Below are 19022 nucleotides of genomic sequence, written 5' to 3' on the forward strand. Positions count from 1 at the left end.
GCAAGCCCACGGCCTATTAAATGATCCACACTCACAGTCCACTTGACAGAGCCCTATCAAATTGTAGGATTGGTTAGAAAGAATGCACTTTCCAGATGGGTTCTAGAACTAATAAAATAAGCTCAGTTTTCACTGCTGTTTAACAATGTTTCTTCTGTGTTTGGTCTATTATAAGCTTTTAGTCCATAGCCTTCTCTACCTCCCTCAAAGTCCTGTCAGCTCTAATTGCATGAACTTAAGTCTACCATTTTCAGTCATCAGCTATGAAAGTTTGCAGAAAAGTCCTATTTGTTCAATTTCATCATCCAGATCTCTAAAGTTAGCTTTCACATTGTCAAGAATGCATTTACAGAGCATATTTCCGACATGACAATGTTTTTTTATTAGGAAAGAATTTTTAAAGCATCAAGTTTCAAAGTGATAATTGTATTTACTTAATTTATCTTTATAAAGCAACATAGTGTATCTTACAAAGGTATGTCCTGTTTAAGTAACATTATTAAACTGCTGTAATTACCCTTAAGAAACGATCCAAGACATGGTGTTGCCTTTAGGCAAATGAGCAAACATGTCAAAGATTATTAAGCATAATATTTTAAATAGGATTTGGAATAGGACTGCATACCTGTTGAACATTGATAAGTAATGATGCCAGAATTACTGACTCCAAACACTTCTCTCTATGAAAAGCCTCATTACTCCATTTCTCTTCACATTTCTGTACAAATAACATAGTCCACTCCTAAAACATGTGGGTTCCTTCCCACCTCTGTTCTGCTTAGCCTCTAGATTTAATTTTCACAGACTGATACTTTCAATCAGTCCATGACAAGCAGACTGCTAATGTACTTCCTCACTGTCGGACTTCTTGGCTGTTGATGCTTTGCACAATACTGGAAAGGCCCAGAGACAGTATATAAGATTTATACAAATAAATGCTGAAACATGAAGTAAAAGCAGCCTGTTGGAATATTGCCTCTGGCCCTGTTTCAGCACCACTTTTGTTGGAAACCTATATTTTAAAACTACTTCAATTAAGCCTAGTTTTTAAACTAAAAATGTTTAACATGGACAAAGCCAGTGTAGTCAAAAAGCTTTCTGAAGACGTGGTGTCTTGTTATTTTAGAGTTCATCCAAGTCTCATTCAATTCCTATGTAAATAAAAGGCAAAAGTTCTTTATATATATATTTTCATTATGCAGATAGCAGCACCATTTATCTTATTTTAGAAGAGTGATTTTTATTAATTTTATTTTAAGCTTTTCACATTAGCCATCAAGCATAGAATCAGTTTAAAATGTCCTTTGATAACATTTTCATCTAATCTTTGAGTCTTTTTATAAATACTAGTTAATACATTATTTATTTATGGAGCATTAGCAAGGAACTTTAGATCTGCATTCTTTTACTGAGAGGCAGACAAAGCAGAACAAAAGAATAAAGATGTGAACTGAGATTCTTTTAAACTTTCAGTAATGTAATCAGAAATACACCAAGACAGAGACATTGGTATTCACAAATAGACAGAGAAAAATAAAATAACTGAGCTGGAATTCTCTTCCTAAATCCAATTTGAAAGAGCAGTCCTAGTTTTAACAACTATTCCATTGTTTTTACAATTGCCTCTTATAACATCCATCTTCATGCACCTAACAGGCTTTATTCTTCCTATTTTCAGGATGAAAAACCAAAACCAAAGTATGCAATTTTCTAAAACAAAAACTACAAAAGATATTTCAGTGTTCATGAAAAATACTAAACTTACAGCTCTGAAGAAAGAGAGCCTGGTGATGCACATAGCCTGTATAACAAAGATGAGGAAATGCATGCATCATGTAGTCAAAACTATTCTACAGAGACAAGAAATAAATGAAACGTAAGAATAACCCCAGTGTCCAGGATCGATAGCTCCTCCTTGGGGCTTTTACAAAAAACAAGCAAGCAGTCCATGTCCCCTCCAGCCACCCCACACACCCCCCAAACACACCCACACATTCTCCATTTTAGATCTTTGAATATTCTTTCTGTAACATCAGTGGACTTCTCAGCCTAAGTTATGCTTGAATTAGCAATCTGTTTATTTTATAGACTTTCATAAATTATCCTGTTATCACAGTCTGGATTTTGTAAAGATCATTTCACCTAGGAAAGAGCCTGGCTCTCCAGATACCCATTTTAAAGACTGTACTCTATAGTTTTAGACAATAAAGCAAGACAAAAAAAACCCTATGCAAACAGAACATTTGGTTATCATCTACTACAAGAGTCTCCTAAATGCTGTTCTTAAGTAGCATGATAACCAATAATAAAAATCCTCTTTCCAACATCCCTGTGGTTCTAAGGTAAAAGGAGTATTACTTACGAGTTAAGAAAACTGATGGACTACTAGCATTTCTCAGATATGCCACACTATTTTTAAAGCAGATGGGTACATGATTTAAACAGGCCTTAACTCCACTGTATGTTTTCCCCCAGATGCAGAAAATCCTGACAGTGTGGGCTTTCATTGCCACAAAATGAATGGAGAATGGAAAAGAAAATATTTGAAAGATGCATGTTATCTACCTAAAACCTGCAGGCCACAAATTACTACAGGCAGCCACTGCAATAGCTTAACCATTTGTGCTAGGGTATAAACCCTTGCTTCCCCAATAAAGCCCACTAGTCCAGAACACTTTTCTAAGATAAACAGAAGCAGTTTCACAAGTCACTGAGGTGACTTTCAACGTTACATTCCAGATCTGCTCCGAAGGCAACTGAAACTCCAGGGATGCCTGGAGATGGACAGGCCTTATCTCAAATTAGCGAAAGCAAACAAACAACAATCAAGACAGAAGAATGGCATAGCGTGGTCCAACAAACCACAAGTCTAAAAGGAAAAAAATGAGAAGGGAAGAAGGGCTAAAAGAATAACAAGGTCAAGACTGCAAATAGCTATTATTTTGACTTGTAAATGAAGGAAAAAAAAAGCAAAAGTAAAGAAGAGATTACTGACATAAGGAAGAGTAAGAAAAAAAATATTATTGTGACAGAAAAATATTGAGGATGTCATATCATTTTCATACCTATAGATATTGTATCTTAATTTGAATGCAAATACAATGCTAAATGACAACACATTACTGCTGAACAGATTTCTGAAATGAATGTACTACCATATTAAAATGGCTAAAAACATTTTTCTATTTACACTCAGCAATATGTATTATACATATGTATAATGTATATAATACATGTATTATAATACACTCATGCTGTTTATGCTTTCAGGTGATCTTCAATGCTCTATACACAGGAAAACATCCAAATCTACAAAGATAACTTTTTTGACCCAAGGAACTCCTTAGGTGCAAGAAACTTCCTCCATTCTGAACAAGTACTCTCTCTTTGCAGAAGACTAATAAGAAGAAAGATTAGCGGGATTCTACTCTGAAATGATTAGTAGAAGACTATTGTAGATTCCTGTATAAAAGTACATTTATTGGGCAAAACAGTTTCATAAAGAAAACCAGTTGGACTACAGGGAGAATACAAGAAAAAGGTTTATATTTGGGAGCAGTTTAACAACTAACTCCACAAACTATCTCCCTTAGGAAATAAATACAAAATATTCTGGAAACACTTCTTGTTTACGAAAGGTTGCATAATAAAAAAGAACCACTATTTCTTTAATAACCAATTAATAACAATAAACAATTATAACAACACTGTGAATTAATGGAATAGAGACTGTTGTATAAGTTAGGGAATTGTTTTAGATCGATTCTTACTGTAAAATATTGCATTTGGTAATTGTGGTGGGTTGACCCTGGCTGGATGCCGGGTGCCCACCAAAGCTGTTATATACCACTCCCCTCCTCAGCTGGACAGGGCAGAGGAAATATAATGAAAGGCTCGTGGGTCGAGATAAGGACAGGGAGAGGTCACTCACCAATTACCATCACTGACAAAACAGACTCAACTTGGGGAAAATTAACTTAATTTATTACCAATCAAATCAGAGTAGGATAATAAGAAATAAAAACCAAATCCTAAAAACACCTTCCCCCCACCCCTCCCTTCTTCCCAGGCTTAACTTCACTCCTGATTTTCTCTACCTCCTCCCCCCCAAGCAGCGCAGGGGGACAGGGAATGGGGGTTGTGGTCAGTTCATCACACATTGTCTCTACCGCTCCTTCCTCCTCAGGGGGAGGACTCCTGACACTCTTCCCCTGCTCCAGCATGGGGTCCCTCCCACGGGAGACAGTCCTCCACGAACTTCTCCAACGTGAGTCCTTCCCACGGGCTGCAGTTCTTCATGAACTGCTTCCACAGGGTGCAGTCGTTCAGGAACAGACTGCTCCAGCGTGGGTCCTTTCCATGGGGTCACAAGTCCTGCCAGCAAACCTGCTCCAGCATAGGCTCCTCTCTCCACAGGGCCACAGGTCCTGCCAGGAGCCTGCTACAGTGCGGGCTTCCCACAGGGTCACAGCCTCCTTCGGATGCATCCACCTGCTCTGCTATGGGGTCCTCCACAGGCTGCAGGTGGATATCTGCTCCACCATTAACCTCCATGGGCTGCAGGGGGACAGCCTGCCTCACCATGGTCTTCACCATGGGCTGCAGGGGAATCTCTGCTCTGGCGCCTGGAGCACCTCCTCCCCCTCCTTCTTCACTGACCTTGGTGTCTGCAGAGTGGTTTCTCTCACACATTCTCACTCCTCCCTCCGGCTGCAATTGCTGTTGTGCAGGAACTTTTCCCCCTTCTTAAATATGTTATTGCTGAGACGCTACCACTCTTGCTGATGGGCTCGGCCTTGGCCAGCAGCGGGTCCGTCTTGGAGCCGGCTGGCATTGGCTCTATCAGACACAGGGGAAGCTTCTAACAGCTTCTTACAGAAGCCACCCCTGTAGCCCCCCCACTACCAAAACCTTGCCATGCAAACCCAATACAGTAATAAACTAAAGTAAAGTAAAACCATCACAAATACACACAAAAACCAGAAAACCCAGTAGACCAACAGACCAAAGGAAAAAGTGAAACATGATAGAATTGCTGTGCTTAAAGGTCGTTAAAATACTTTGTATATGAATTTATTTGAGTTAAAGTGAAAAATATCACTTTATCCTAAAACTATCAATACCTGAATAATAAGTATTAGAGAAACACATGAGGAGATGGATGTGTTTAAAAAAAAGAAAGAGGAGAGGCACTTTGCTATAATTACAGTATTAATAATGAATTTTGGCAAGTTTAAATGACAATTCTCAATAATAAAAATTGCAAAAATTCAGAAATACACCATTTGTATAGTCAATACTATCTCTGGAACAAAGTAGTACTTCAGTTTCTGCAACAGAATTGTTGCCTAATGCTGTCCTCTCTCAAAAACTACTGAGCTTCATTTTAAAGCACACATATAGGAAATAGTGTGAGAATCACATTAAACCTCAATAAAATATTTGATTTTTACGGTATAAGAATAATAGATGTGGCTGTTAATGATTTTCAAGTCACAAGAGCCCTCTCCTGCCACATAGAACACATACTAATCCTTTTAATCTTTTATAAAGTGTTTCTGCAATCACTGTAGCTACCATAGTGCTTATAGTCTAGTAAAGTCTGTTATTAAGACACATTAAGCATCTCATTGTTCAGAAGCAAGTTTAGTTCTCGGGCTAGCAAACAAGAATGGAATTAACAAATACTTTAAACAAGTTCATCATAAAATAGCTTCACTAAAGTTTTCATCTTGAATAACACAAGTATGTATTTAAGCTTATGAAAATATTTGAAAAGCAGGACCTGAACCACCTGGTTCTAAACTCTAACCTGAATAGTTAAGATTTTACAAACGGAAAAGTAACAGTTCTGAAGATTATTATTAAAGAGCTTATACAAAACAGTGAGAAGAAACAGATTTTTTTAAACGAAGGATACCTAGGATTGTCAAATATGTTGTGAAATATGTTCTATTAACACACATACATAAATAGCACTCATACTTTATAAAAAATAACTAGTATTAAAGCCTTGCCATAATAGAACTGTATCTCCTACCAAGGCACTAGTGTTTCATTACAACTACAAAATTTACACAATGAGAGACTAAGAAAAAAACCTAAATGCTACCTCTAAACCAGTTTTCCCACCTGAAATCAAGCCTAGTAAAGAAGCAGAAACTATATCTGTGACACCCTTTACATTCCCAAGACTTAAAAACCTACCAACTGCTGTCTAGGTAGTTCAGTCACTATTGTCCTGTACACCTGGATTTCCACGTGGCTGTGTAGATCTGTGTTAAGCATTACTTAATCTGATTTCCAATGTTCTTTGCAGCTGTGCCTGATTAGAGTACTGGGGGATCAGGCCCTTTATTATAGGAAGACTTCGGTGGAGACAGTTTATTGCATGTTTTTAGACTTCAAAGCTTTTAAAGGCTGTAAAACTGGGTAAGTTTTGTGAAGTTGTAGAATTCAAGGTAGCTTGAGTTTTACTATAAATTTAAGTATTGTACTTTGCATTTGTTTCTGTATTTTCTAAGAACAGTTCTGGATTACATGCAAGTAATGTTTCTAGGTGGGGATTTTGGGTACTTGTTACAGTGAAATTTAGATAAACAACACTTGTGAGAAGAAAAGGATTATAATGAGAGCAAATAGATTCCTTAAAGCAAAGAAGCCCTGTTCTTGCCATGTAGTATGCGGAAAGTGCTTTTTTTTTTTTTTTCAATTTGCTGTTGGAGAAGGAAGAGAATATACTTTGCACAAAACATTTCAATACCTGTTGTGCTACAGAATTTGGGTGAATATCTGTAAATACTTTAATCATAGCTTACAGCTCAGGGCAGATCTCAGAAGTAATTAAATATTCAGGTAGTAAGGCAAATGCTGAAGAGCTCTAAGTCAGTCCCAGCAGGGATTTGCTTTCACTAGCTCAGTGCTAACTTGGGTATTTTAAGTACTACACTGCTGATGCACTCTGAAGCAGAGCTACTGACTGATACAATGGTTTTGAGAGTAATATAGAAAATTTCTCTTTCAATTTATATTTTATATGCTTTAGACCTTCTTTAGAAGACACATACCCTAGACCTTCTCAAAATACCCAATGCTTTGCTAGGTCTTAGGTTGAAATCCAGGTTGTTGAGCAATGTTAAAATTGTTCTGACCAGTGACAAAATTTTTGTTGTTAGATATCTACTTTTCTGCTAGTAGAAATAGCAAGTTAGGCATTGAATTTTGAGGAAACGTCATGGTTCTTGAAATTTAACTGATTGTTTTCTTTTGGGATTCAACCCTAACATTCTAGTTATAAGTCCTTCTGTCAAAGTTTACTTATTTAACTCTTGTAGAACAAAGTTACTTTGGTCAAGTTTTGTCACTCAAACCATAATACTTACAGTTTTTACTTTCTATATGATACAGCTATGAACATCCAAGGAACTTAAATTTTAAGAGGCCTTCTTAGTCACATAACCTTCAAATATAAACCTTGTCCTTACACTACATTTGATGGTTTCTTTGCTTATAATAAGATTCTGCAACCTTGTTATCCTTAGCCTTATAAGAAGAGTAGCAGGTTAAGGCAGGATTCTAGCTCCCATTTGGATAGCTTGAGGACTTTGGAAAGTTTAGCTCCAAAAAAGCTATGAAAAGGGAAGAAGGCCAGTTATAAAGATTATTGGGATCCAGAATAAAATGAGATGCATAGAAAAACAATAACATGCTAAACACTCAGAAATACCTAAGTAGTTTCTTTTGAAGGCCTTTTGCTCTGCTGTAGATCACTTGGATGAACTCATGGCCACCAGTGCTTGATTCTGCCTAAATATCAGCTGTGCTTATTACTAGGCTGGACAACTTCTTGGGTGCTGGGAAAAAAAAACAATTTAGTCAGTGCTTTTCTTGTCACCGTTAAACTATTGTTATTTCATCATGACTTTAGGAACTATGGCTTCTGGTTATTTTCTTTCCAGCTGAGACAAAAAATGAAAACCCTAATTGCTCTCTACTTTTATCGCACTTGCCACACAGAGTTCAAATAATATTATTTGCAGTGGCTATGTTATTGAAACTGGCTTTTCTGGGAAAAATCAGAACAACTGATTTCATTTCTGCAGATTTTATTGCTATGTGCAAATGTACAGACCGTGGTAATCCTGGCTCATGCCCCTATCTGCATCTCCTGTTCAGTAAGTTTTGCATGTGCTAAGTGGCTGGCTCTTATGCTTCACAGACCAGGTAACTGTTCAGCTTGTTCTATAGCCCTTCTTTTGGCAATAACATTAATATCCATTTCTGTCTTCTACCTATTCAGCAGTTTTCACAAAACATTTAATATCTTTTACACCTTTTTTCCACCGGCCAGATTCTTCAGAAAACAGTAGGTATTTAAATCTTTCCAATTCATATGATTATGCACCAAAGATTTTTTTCAAAGGTATTACAAATCAGAAATTCAGTCTAATGAAACAGTTGTCTAAGTACAGTGCTTTAGAAAACTAGATTACCAAAGTACAAGAGAATGGTCAACTAGCATTGTATCACTGGTGTTTCGCTTTTTTTTTTTCTTTTTTTAACCATATAAAACTCAAATTTACAGAAATGTTCCTGAAAGCAGCACAAACAGCAAGCATTCTTCACTTGCTCTGCAATACATCAGTGGTTTTAAATAGGCTTGTCTTTTTCCACTGCAGCATATTAGCTATTTACTGGATATTCAGGATATACCACACTCCCTTTCAGCTCCAGAAAGAGGGGAAGTGATGTACATAGGTGATATTATGTAACTGTTTAGATGTTCCTAGACATGTTGTTACAGTCTAGAATCCACCACAAATTTTTCTGCATGCTTTCTTATCTTCTAAAGGAAAGAACCCCCTCCTTTCCCCAAGATTCAGGGATAGGACTTTGGAGTCTCATCCAAACAGAACGCAAGTGTTTGCTGTGTCCTTACACGATTAGCACAGTCTCTTAACCACTGAATGAGTTTTGGCTTTTGCTCTATAGGCTCCGCGACAGCGCTCAATAGCTAAAGGGCTCTATACTTCCCCCTTGTGCGGCTCGGCCCCCAGAAGAAATCCAGCCTGCGAGAACCCTGCCCGTGCTGTGTGCGAGTGACCTCTTCAGCCAAGTCGGCGTCATTACAGAAAGGTCACTGTGCAAAGTTGTATTGACTTCCAAGTGAGTAGTTTTTGAGGTACAGCTGCCGTATTTTTCCTTTCTTGAAGATCCACAATGAAATGGAGGTAATTTTTTGTAAGTAATTTTTTGTTAGTAAGTAATATGTTTTCTTTAAGTATATTCACAAATGTGTGTGCTGTTGCCAGATGGTAAATTATTGATAATTATTAAATAAAACCAATTCGAGGGTGGACCATGCAAGTGCATTAAAATGACTGCCAAGGAGCTTTGCAAGAGACTGAGAAGTTGGCATGAAGCATATTTGCTGCGATTCAGCAATGGTTGTATCTGCAGACTACTAACATAGCACAATTATGGGTTTCAGAAAGGGAAATAAACCAAAAGTTACAAATTAATTGATACTGATGAGATTACTTGAAAGTATACTTGATTTTAAAATCATCTACTATTATGTCAGCAGTGTTTCTCATGTTTCATTCTGCTCAGTGATTAAGACTTGCCTTCTCATTTAATGATTCTGCAAGAGTTAAGATTCAGAAAAGCAGAGTTTACATTGAAACTTAAAGAACATAAAGCTTTTTTCTAGATTTCTTGTAAACATCTTGATATCAGCAGCCTCTGAAACGAATACAATGATGTAAAAGACCTAAGCAAAAAAAGCTCCACAGCTTGTACACAACTTCCTAGTTCAGTTGATATTTATGTACAGTTCTGGAGTCATATCACTGAAGTAAAGACTGATGTTCTGCCAGATAAAATAAGAGCAACAAGATACTGAAGCATTACAACAGCGCATCTTTGCTATTCAAACTCTGCAACCTCGGTTTTGCTGTCAAACTCATCTAAACTGTCTATGCTGTATTTCATAAAAGAAATCAACAACTTCTAATCGGTTCTGAACAGAACTGTACTTGTACCAATGGCAGGAAATATAGAGTATGTGAGTCTGATGGCACCAGTGAGGTTTTTTTGCTGTGTTATGAAAGTAAACGCCTGTTGACCGTAGGCTCTATGTAGTGGATGTTTAGTAATTCTGTTTTTAGAGATCCTCCATGCCTATGTGCTGCCTATTCTAAGATCATTTTCACCCCGCAAAATAGATTTTGTAACTCAGTAGGACTGAAATATATGTTAAAGTGTAATATACTGATGGTGGTAAAACCATTCAAGCCAACAGAAACAGTGTTTCATTGTAGTTAAACAGTATTGTCTACAGACTGACTCTCAGTACCTTAATACTCTTATTAATGACTTGATAAGTAGTACCCTATAAAAAAAAAAACTTTGTCTCTTGCTTTCTTAGCAAAAAACTTTATTACAAAGTTTGCTGTTTAAGTTACAGAAATATGGATGTTATCAAAATCGAAATAATAGGAAAACTAAGTTCCTTTGAGGCAATATGTATCACTGTGAATTCTCACCTGTAAGACAGACAGTTTACATTTTTTTTCTTCTAGTTGCATTACCTGTGGATATGAGTGGCAGAGCAACTCTTTCTCCCTGTGCCATCCATTGGCACAGAGATGGGAGTATGGGTGGGATTCACCTCACCTATTATAACAAGCTAATAATGAAGTGTTTAGTCTGAAGTATTTTTGGGGTAAGCTTCCTGACCTGTTGGCAAGGCTCATGATGTAATTCCTTTGTTTAGCATACTTAGCTTGTCCTGGTTTAGAAGATCAGTTGGCTTCAGATTGTAGGACAATCTAAGCTTGAGTACATAACCAGTGTACTCAATGTGTTGAGGTACAAATTTTTCCACTTTGTATACAAGAACAACTGAACACACTTGATGTCTCTATAAATGATCTTTTGACCCTGTAAAAATTTCAGTGTCTCAATATTCAGCTTGTCTGGGATACATTTTCACTGAAGACTCAGAGAAGGATAAAGGCAATGCTGTTGTCTTCAACAGTCATAAACAAGACACTTTGTAGAAAATATCTCCAGAGAAACTTCTCACCTTGGATATACAAGCACACGTAGCCACAACATGACTTTTCAAAGCTGTACTTTTTTAATCTTGTTGACAAAGATCTAAAATCTTCAAACTGACAGCTCTGTTTATTCCCTCTGCAAACCTGTACCAAAAGGTACAGATTTTAAAAATATGTTAAGGACTGATTTCAAAGGAGAAGTTCAATTATGGTATGTATGAAGACACTATTTAGTGATGGATATGAATTCCTAAAGTTTGCATAGTTGCAAGGCCTATACATGTGACTATCTGCAAGCAATCAGGGGTAACTTAATGCAAAGTATTAGTAATTTCAAAGTGTTGAATGACTTCACAGCAAAAGATAGGAAGAAATTTAAAGCACAAGTATTACAGGGAAGTGATTGCCACGTTCCTTTAAGGAAACGTTGAGAACTTTAAAAGAATTATGTAGTCTTCAGATGTGACTAAAGAACCTTACAGGAAGTTCTGAATGGGGAACTACAAATTCTATCCTGTCCAAATAGAACTTTTTGGACAAAATTTTCCTTTGAGAATATCAAATATGCTCAGTTGACTTGAAACCAGAATAGGTTGTGAGGAACTATTAATCTACCTCTGTGTGTTTAAGCAATCATATTAGCATTAAGGCTCAGACCTCTGAAGAGGCAAACACTGCCTGTGCAGTGCTGGTTGACCTTAATTTCTATTAGCTTTAAAAGGAAAGGAAGAGAGTGGAAAGTATTATGAGTTATTTAGCCCTCACTGATACTGCAAATGCAGCTTTTATAACTGCTATAAATACATGTCAATAAAGAACCTAAAACAAACAAACTTACACAGCCATTACTTTTATGTTTTGTCATCGAACAAAAGCAAATGCACATAAATTTCACTACAAAGTATCAAAAGAAGTTTTGAAATGAGGAATAATGTCTTCTGGAAATGTCTTACACAAGACAATATTTGGCTAGATCTGGGTTATCTCATAGTATAGACCCCAAATCCCATTGGCATGGGGCTTGGAGACATTCTTATTAATTGACAGTAAAAACTGTATCAGCTGCCTGATACATGCTCTTCAGGGGCAAATTGTGAATTCTTTTACCTAGATTAATGAGGTTAACAGTCACACAGAATGTTGTTAGAGCCAATTCTGTTTCTAATTTTGCCATGTGGCTCTTGAATCAAGCAGAACTTCATTTCGCAAGCAGAAAACAATGAAACACTCCAAGAGAACTAAAGAGGTCAGAATCTGTTATTCCATGTGCTTACTAACCACTGCATGATCCACTGTTCTTATGTGACTACCTCTAAGCAGGTCCACTGTGATACCTGTCCTTAGGTATCTTCCACAATTAGAACATGATGGTATCCAGTAACTTAGTTAAAAGGCATGCACTTACCTGACATCAGGGACTGGGTTGCCAGCAACTCTGCATTCCAGCAATACTTTGTTTCCTTCAGCAACTTCCTGGCTCCGGAGCTTCTGAGTGAATTGAGGTGGTGAAGATTGGTTCTCTTCCATGTTGATGAAGGGGTGGCAAAGGACCATTTTGCTCTGAGTGATGCTCTCCCTTTCAGAAAAGTGTTCTCCATTCAGATCAATCCCAGATAATTTTGCCTCAGGCTCAGTCTCTTGATGTGGCTTGTCAGACTCCTGGTTCACTGAAGTACTTGCAGCTGGTTGTTTCTTTTTAGGAGACAGGTATCCACTGTCTGGAGAAGAAGAATCCCCATCAGGACTTCGGCCTCTTGTCTTCGCTGCCTGTCTAAATATAGATGACAGTTCCTCTATGAATGTGGCAGCTTTGTCACACAGCTTGTTCCTGAAAGGAACTTCTCCCTGGGATGCCGATTCGGGCTTTGGGCTTGTCTTAGGCACACCTGGACCATCTTTCTCCAGATGCTTCAGGCTTCTAATGAAGCTGGGACTAGCAGTTAGCAAAGGGGAGGGGCTTGCTTGCTTCCTGGAAACTGTGACAAAACTACTTGCTGTTTGAGGTGCGGTGGATTGCTCTTTCTGATTCCCTGGGAGAATGTGACTTGCAGCGGATGAAGTCAGACTGCTTGCTTGAGGCCCCCGTAAAGCATCTTGCTCGTGCAGCTTGGTATCCCTGAAAGAAGGATTTTCTGAAGTGCTAGAAAGAGAGGTGTTGAAATAATGAGTCAGGTCTGGTGCTGCATTCTGATCCTCCGTCATGGAATTGGCAATGGCTTCCCGAGCTATGTCAAGGCTCTTACATATCTCTTCCTGGGTAAGGAAGGCAGAAAGTTCATTTGAAAATTCCCCATTCTGTATGTCTGATAGGGAATCATAGAAAAAGTCATGGCAGGATGAAGCTTCTGACATATTTTCAGGATATCCCCTATTGGTGCCTCTCTCTGCACAGTAAGCCTCCTTCAGCATTAAAGAAAGAGGCAATGCCTGGCCACAGCTTCTATCTTGCATCCTGGAAGACACAAATGCAATTCCTTAACAAAAAAACCCAAACAAACTTGTCAATAAAAAACCCCGTGTTATATCCTGGTTCCCATAAGCTAGATACAAAACTGGGAATAGAGCAGAATCCAACTGTGCATGAAATACCATAAACCTTGGTTTCTATTAGAATGGGCCAGGACTGCAAATTGGAGGAAATAGGTGGAAATGAGAGCACTTAGGAGTAATTTTTCTCATGCATCTTCCTTCAGAACTATGAAGACATCCTTTGTCTGTACATTGCCTATCACAAGCTCAATTCCACTGGACCAATCTAAGTGATTTGTTATTTCACATCTGATTTGTTATTTCACATCAATGCTATTACACTTTTTCTGGTTTTAGGCTTATGATGATTTGGGGAATATATTTACTTTTCTCTTTCCCATAACACTGCCTTCCAGACACTAAACCATCAAATTCCAAGAGGAACACACTGTTCTAGTTGAAACCATTATAAGAATCTACACAAGGATGTTTGGATTAGAAATTCCAAGTTATCCTTTCTGTTTAATGTTGATAATGTGTTTAATATTATTTTACTTCTTGTGTTAACATTTTTAACTTGTTACCTTTCAGTACAATTTAGTAGCACTTTTCTCAACACCGATAAGTGGAATATCAAACTACCACATGCTAAAAGTAAAACACTAAAGAAATAGATTTCACAACCTATGTATCATCCTGTACCACGTAAGTGTATAATGTATATTCTGTACCAGTTTCATAAAGTACAGAAGCATCTATACATCTCCAGTTTTCCCACACGATTTTAGAATGAGGATGAGCGTTCTCTGTCTCTGTAAAGCCAGCAAGACGTCAGGGAAACCGCTAGGGAAGGATCTGCCTGAAACTCTCCTTATTGAAATTTATTTGTCCTGCTGGTCACTAGATTGCGGGTGATCTGAGCTTAAAAGTAATTGCTGCTTCTGCAAAGCATTTAATTAAGTTGAATATCAGTGTTTTTAATTACCCTTGAAAATTCTCTTCTTCTTATGATAATTTCTATAAGATTAATTCTGCACATGATTTTTAAAAATATAATATTTTCTCTTAATGGTCCAAAGTATTTCTCCACTGATAGATAGGTGGCTTGACAGTCATGAGATGCACTCGGATGGATTTTACATCAGCTTGTGCAAGCTCCACTTGCCTTTAGTCACTTCACCAGGGCTTACCCGGCATGTAGTCATTAACTGACTGATAGATTATTGGAATTCTTGGCCTGGCATATGCATCTCTTGATATGCCTGCTTGTCTTGCCAACAGATTACAACTCAACACATAAAAGGAAGTATAAGGGAACCAAAGCATTTTAGGATTTGATATATGTTTTTATAGAATACAGTGATAGGCTTATTCTTTGCTGGGATTACACCTTTCTTTCCTTTTATCTGTGTTTACAGGGCAACAGATTTAGCAACCATGCCAATCTCATGTCAACAAAATCTAAAAAAGTATATACAGTATAACTGACTACCACACAGCAGCTTTAAAGAATGAACCTGAGAAGCCAAGCAAACAGTTGGTCTAGAGGCTCAGCTGTTAAGGCATAAACTGGACGAATGCCAGGGAACCAAGGGTTAAACCTGGAGAGTTTCTGCCTCCTTAATCTTAGTTATTTTTTAAAACTTTGTATTCAAATGAACAAAGGTGCTAGTTTACTATTTAGATAACGCATAAATACCTGTGCTTCAAATGATACCTTTATTTAAATCTGATTCATACTGGTTCCTAGCTTGCTCACATCTCAAAGTGATACATTACATACTCAGATAAACTTCTCTGACTTCCAACACGAAGCTGCTCTGGTGTTTCAATGGGTTATGGGTCGGAGGACAGTTTCACCTATCGCTAGCCACCCAACATGATGATTAAAATGAATGTGTTATGGATTAGCACATCGCCTCGTAATACTCAGTTTTATGCTGTTTTGTCACTCATTAGAAAAATATAATGGCTACATATGTCATAATTTTCAAAGCCCAATGTCTAACTTTAGGTAAATCAATCTGTAGCTGGATATTTAGATAAAGTCGATCAATTTAAACACGTGCTGGTTATTGGCAATTTCTAATGCTGATCAGCCTTCTTGGTAAGAAAGGTCTAGTGCCTAAAAATGGATTTATATGTCTAGCTTTAGACAGCTGAATAGAGGCTTCCAGTATAAAGACTTTTTTTCAGCCACACTGTAGTATATAAAACCACTATTCTTTTAGAGCAACTTGTAACCACAGCGAACTGGAGGTGAAGTATCGCTAACCCTATCAAGTAGCATATAAGATCATAATTAGAAATTTCGAACACTATTTCTAGCTTCTCCAAGTTAGACTACAATGTATTTATAACAGTTTTCATCATCATTACTCATTAGGTAACCTGCAAAGCCATATACTATATCATTTAAAGACACAAACATAAAATACAATGTTGCATGCAGATCAGTGTTTAGCTATACTTCCAGCATTATTGCATATAAACTATTTATGGGGTCCTATTTGCTATATATTTTAAAATTACTCACAAGTAAACACACATTTTAATATCACACTGTTTAAATATTTATTCAGAAAATAATATAGATGCTCTAAGGAATAATATGGTAAATAGTAAATTCAAAATGTACTGGATTACAATAATCTCAGAAAACATTTGAATAATTAATCAAATTAAGGTATTCAAGAGACAAATAATGACATATGGAAAACCACAGAAAAATCAAAGGACTCATTTCAAGAAAAGTATAAGCATCCTGAATTTGCGGAATCTGTCCAATGAAAAATTATTACTTAAAAAAAAAAGACCCAAAGCCAATCTGGTCAAAGGAATAATAAGAAGGAAGAAATGTACCTAGTAAGATTTTTTAAAACAAAAAAGGCACATGTTTTTCCTCTGAATTTTGAAATGCTGCAAAATTACTCCCCAAAGTACAATAACTAAATTTAGCAGAAAATATAAAACAGACCTTACAATGAACAGGCCAATATGAAGAGTGTCAAGTATAATTAACAGCAGGTAAAGTTGCTTTTTCCTTCTTTATCTAAGTAGGCTTAAAGTTGCTCCAGCTATTCACTAAAGATTGCTTGGTCCTCAGTAAGCATCGGCAAGACTGTGGCCTGTGCGTTACATCTGTCCTCTGTGACTATGTAATTCTTACCCCACTCATCTATATTTGGTAACTGAACTCATGTTTCAGCAGACTGCCGCTATCTGGAATTCCAGTAGAAGCAACGTTAGGCCTGGAAGAGGGACAAAGTTCTGTGCACTTACTACTCAGAAATTCAGAGAACTTAATCATTTAAATGAGCAATTTTTGTTGTATTTAACACAGTATTTTAGGCTGTTTTAAAATATTATTCTGGAATTTTAGGATGTGATTTTTGTTCATTATTAAAGGGCCTACCTCCACAGGTCACAGAAAACACAGTGTGTGAAAGTTAATTTTTGAAAAATAATTTCTTTCTACAGCATTTTATCGTAACAGATTTTTATTTTTTTTAACAAAATTAACTATTTTTATGACAATAAATAAAATAATTGGCTTTTTCTACTAAAAGTAGTTTAAAACTAATAGCTTCCTTGTGTACCTTAAAATCTTCCAGGAAAAGAAAAAAACATAGAATCATAGAATCATTTAGGTTGGAAAAGACCCTTAACTTTTTTAGAATTATCAGCAGAAATGGTACATCTTTTTGTAGTAATAGATAATTATTAATCTGTAATAATATACTACACTGTATAAATAAATTTACCTACTGAATTTTCACCTCTCAAATGAAGTAATCCTATCATCAGAAAAGAAGTATCTTCCTCAGAAATGACACACAAAATCCCCAGAAAACACATATGCTTTAAAAAGACCCCACAACTCCGACACATGTATTAACACTGAAACAATCAAAATGCATTTCTGGTTTCAATAGCCTTGTAGAGTGTGATGAGTAACACACTCAACTCTCCCTTACTGGCTTTGCTAAGGAAGTACTTTCACCTCATTAAGAACTCCTCTGAGCATTTTGTCTCAGGGAAGAAAAATTTTCTCTCCAACGGCACACTTGTGCCTTTTCAGGCACATCATTGCCTTTGATACTCAGTGAAAGGAAGAAGTAAACAAGAAGACTGCTGGTTTAATCTACAGACTTTATCACATAATTTCCAGAAATAAAAGCAATGTGTGGGTAGGATTTTTTCCGCCAGATCACAGCTTATTCTCTAAAGTAGATAGGAGAAATTGTAGCTCCAAATAGGTGTTATAGACCTCCGCCCCTTCTGCCAGCGTCCATTATATCTGCTCTCTGATTTGAATTCATTTTGTGGGCTGGCACTTGTTCTTAGCTCAAGGTCTTCTAGATATTGCCTTGCCTTTTTTACTAAAGTTTATTCCTTGGCAACAATGGAAGTGCAGCGGACCCACTGTTGTGACAGAAGCGCGCAAGAGACTCATAGCTCCCTATTGGTCCCAGACCATCTTTACGTGTTACCAAGTGCTGGTATCACACATTTTATTTCGGTGGTTAATACAGTATCTTTCTTTGCATCTTCATACAGGCAATTACTGTCCCCTAATCAGAGCTTCAACAGATTCACTGTTGGATTAAGAATACTTACTTACTTCGCAATGTATACAAACCCCATTCTTATGGCTTGGGATCCTTACCGTGTTGTAATGAAATTAATAAAAAGGATTTTATTTCATGTCATTTTACAGTAATTTCAATGTGTCAAATAAGAACAGAATTGTCATTCTAAAAATTCCAGGCTAAAAACTGTACACAAAAAAGCAGCTTGTCATATAAGAATTAACCACTGTATGCCTAATTTTTAAGCAGTCACAGCATGGAATCCAGGCCCTGTCCACTAAATGTGTAAGAGTTAGCCACCTTGGAATGGGAGCCAAAAATAGCCTGCATATAAACAGCAACAAACTGCCTTGGGCTATCTCCAGCATTTTCTACAGGGAGGGGGTGGATGAAATCCTGGTTCTTGGAATCATATCTTTAAACTGTCACTTCTGGGAAGAAAATATATCTGCCTGGAGACACCTGCAGAGATAATTTTTAAAGGAACTGAGCTTTTACGAATACAGTTGCACTGGTGATTTGTGTAAATCAGGTATGCCTGTTACTTTTTGTGCAGCATGATAGAAACATTTGCCCAGAAAGTGAAAGATCTGTGTTCAATTTATTCCTAGTGCCTTCAAGTGTTAATGAAATACTCGTCATAACCTGCAAACTTATTAGGGTAAGGTTTTATACAGCTGTATTAAGCCATGAACAAATTTTCCCAATGTCATTCTACTAAGATTTAGGGAATGCTTATATCCTTTGACCTATGCTGAATGTTTTGGAAACTTACTTAATTTTTTATCAAGACCTTCCATTTTTATTGCAAAAATAATGTGTATGCTCCTTTACAAAGGTGGTAGGTGGTAGACAGCAGTAAATCACTATAAGCAAATGCCAGAGGGACTACAACTTT

The 19022-nt window shown here is 37.0% G+C and overlaps 1 protein-coding gene across 1 annotated transcript in view; it reads right to left on the reverse strand.

The window, feature by feature from the left end:
* The window catches only part of PALLD (palladin, cytoskeletal associated protein), a 215739-nt gene extending 199065 nt beyond the window's left edge, over positions 1–16674 (reverse strand). Inside the window, exons 1-2 of the mRNA XM_009330709.1 lie at positions 16510–16674; positions 12469–13515 (exon numbers count right to left, since the gene is read on the reverse strand). Of these exons, the coding sequence (XP_009328984.1) occupies positions 12469–13514 (1046 nt within the window). The 5' untranslated portion in view covers position 13515; positions 16510–16674. The remainder of the gene's footprint in view (positions 1–12468; positions 13516–16509) is intronic.
* Between the last annotated feature and the right edge of the window lie 2348 nt (positions 16675–19022).

This window comes from Pygoscelis adeliae, unplaced genomic scaffold (assembly GCF_000699105.1).
Source record: "Pygoscelis adeliae isolate BGI_AS28 unplaced genomic scaffold, ASM69910v1 Scaffold167, whole genome shotgun sequence".
Lineage (NCBI taxonomy): Eukaryota > Metazoa > Chordata > Aves > Sphenisciformes > Spheniscidae > Pygoscelis > Pygoscelis adeliae.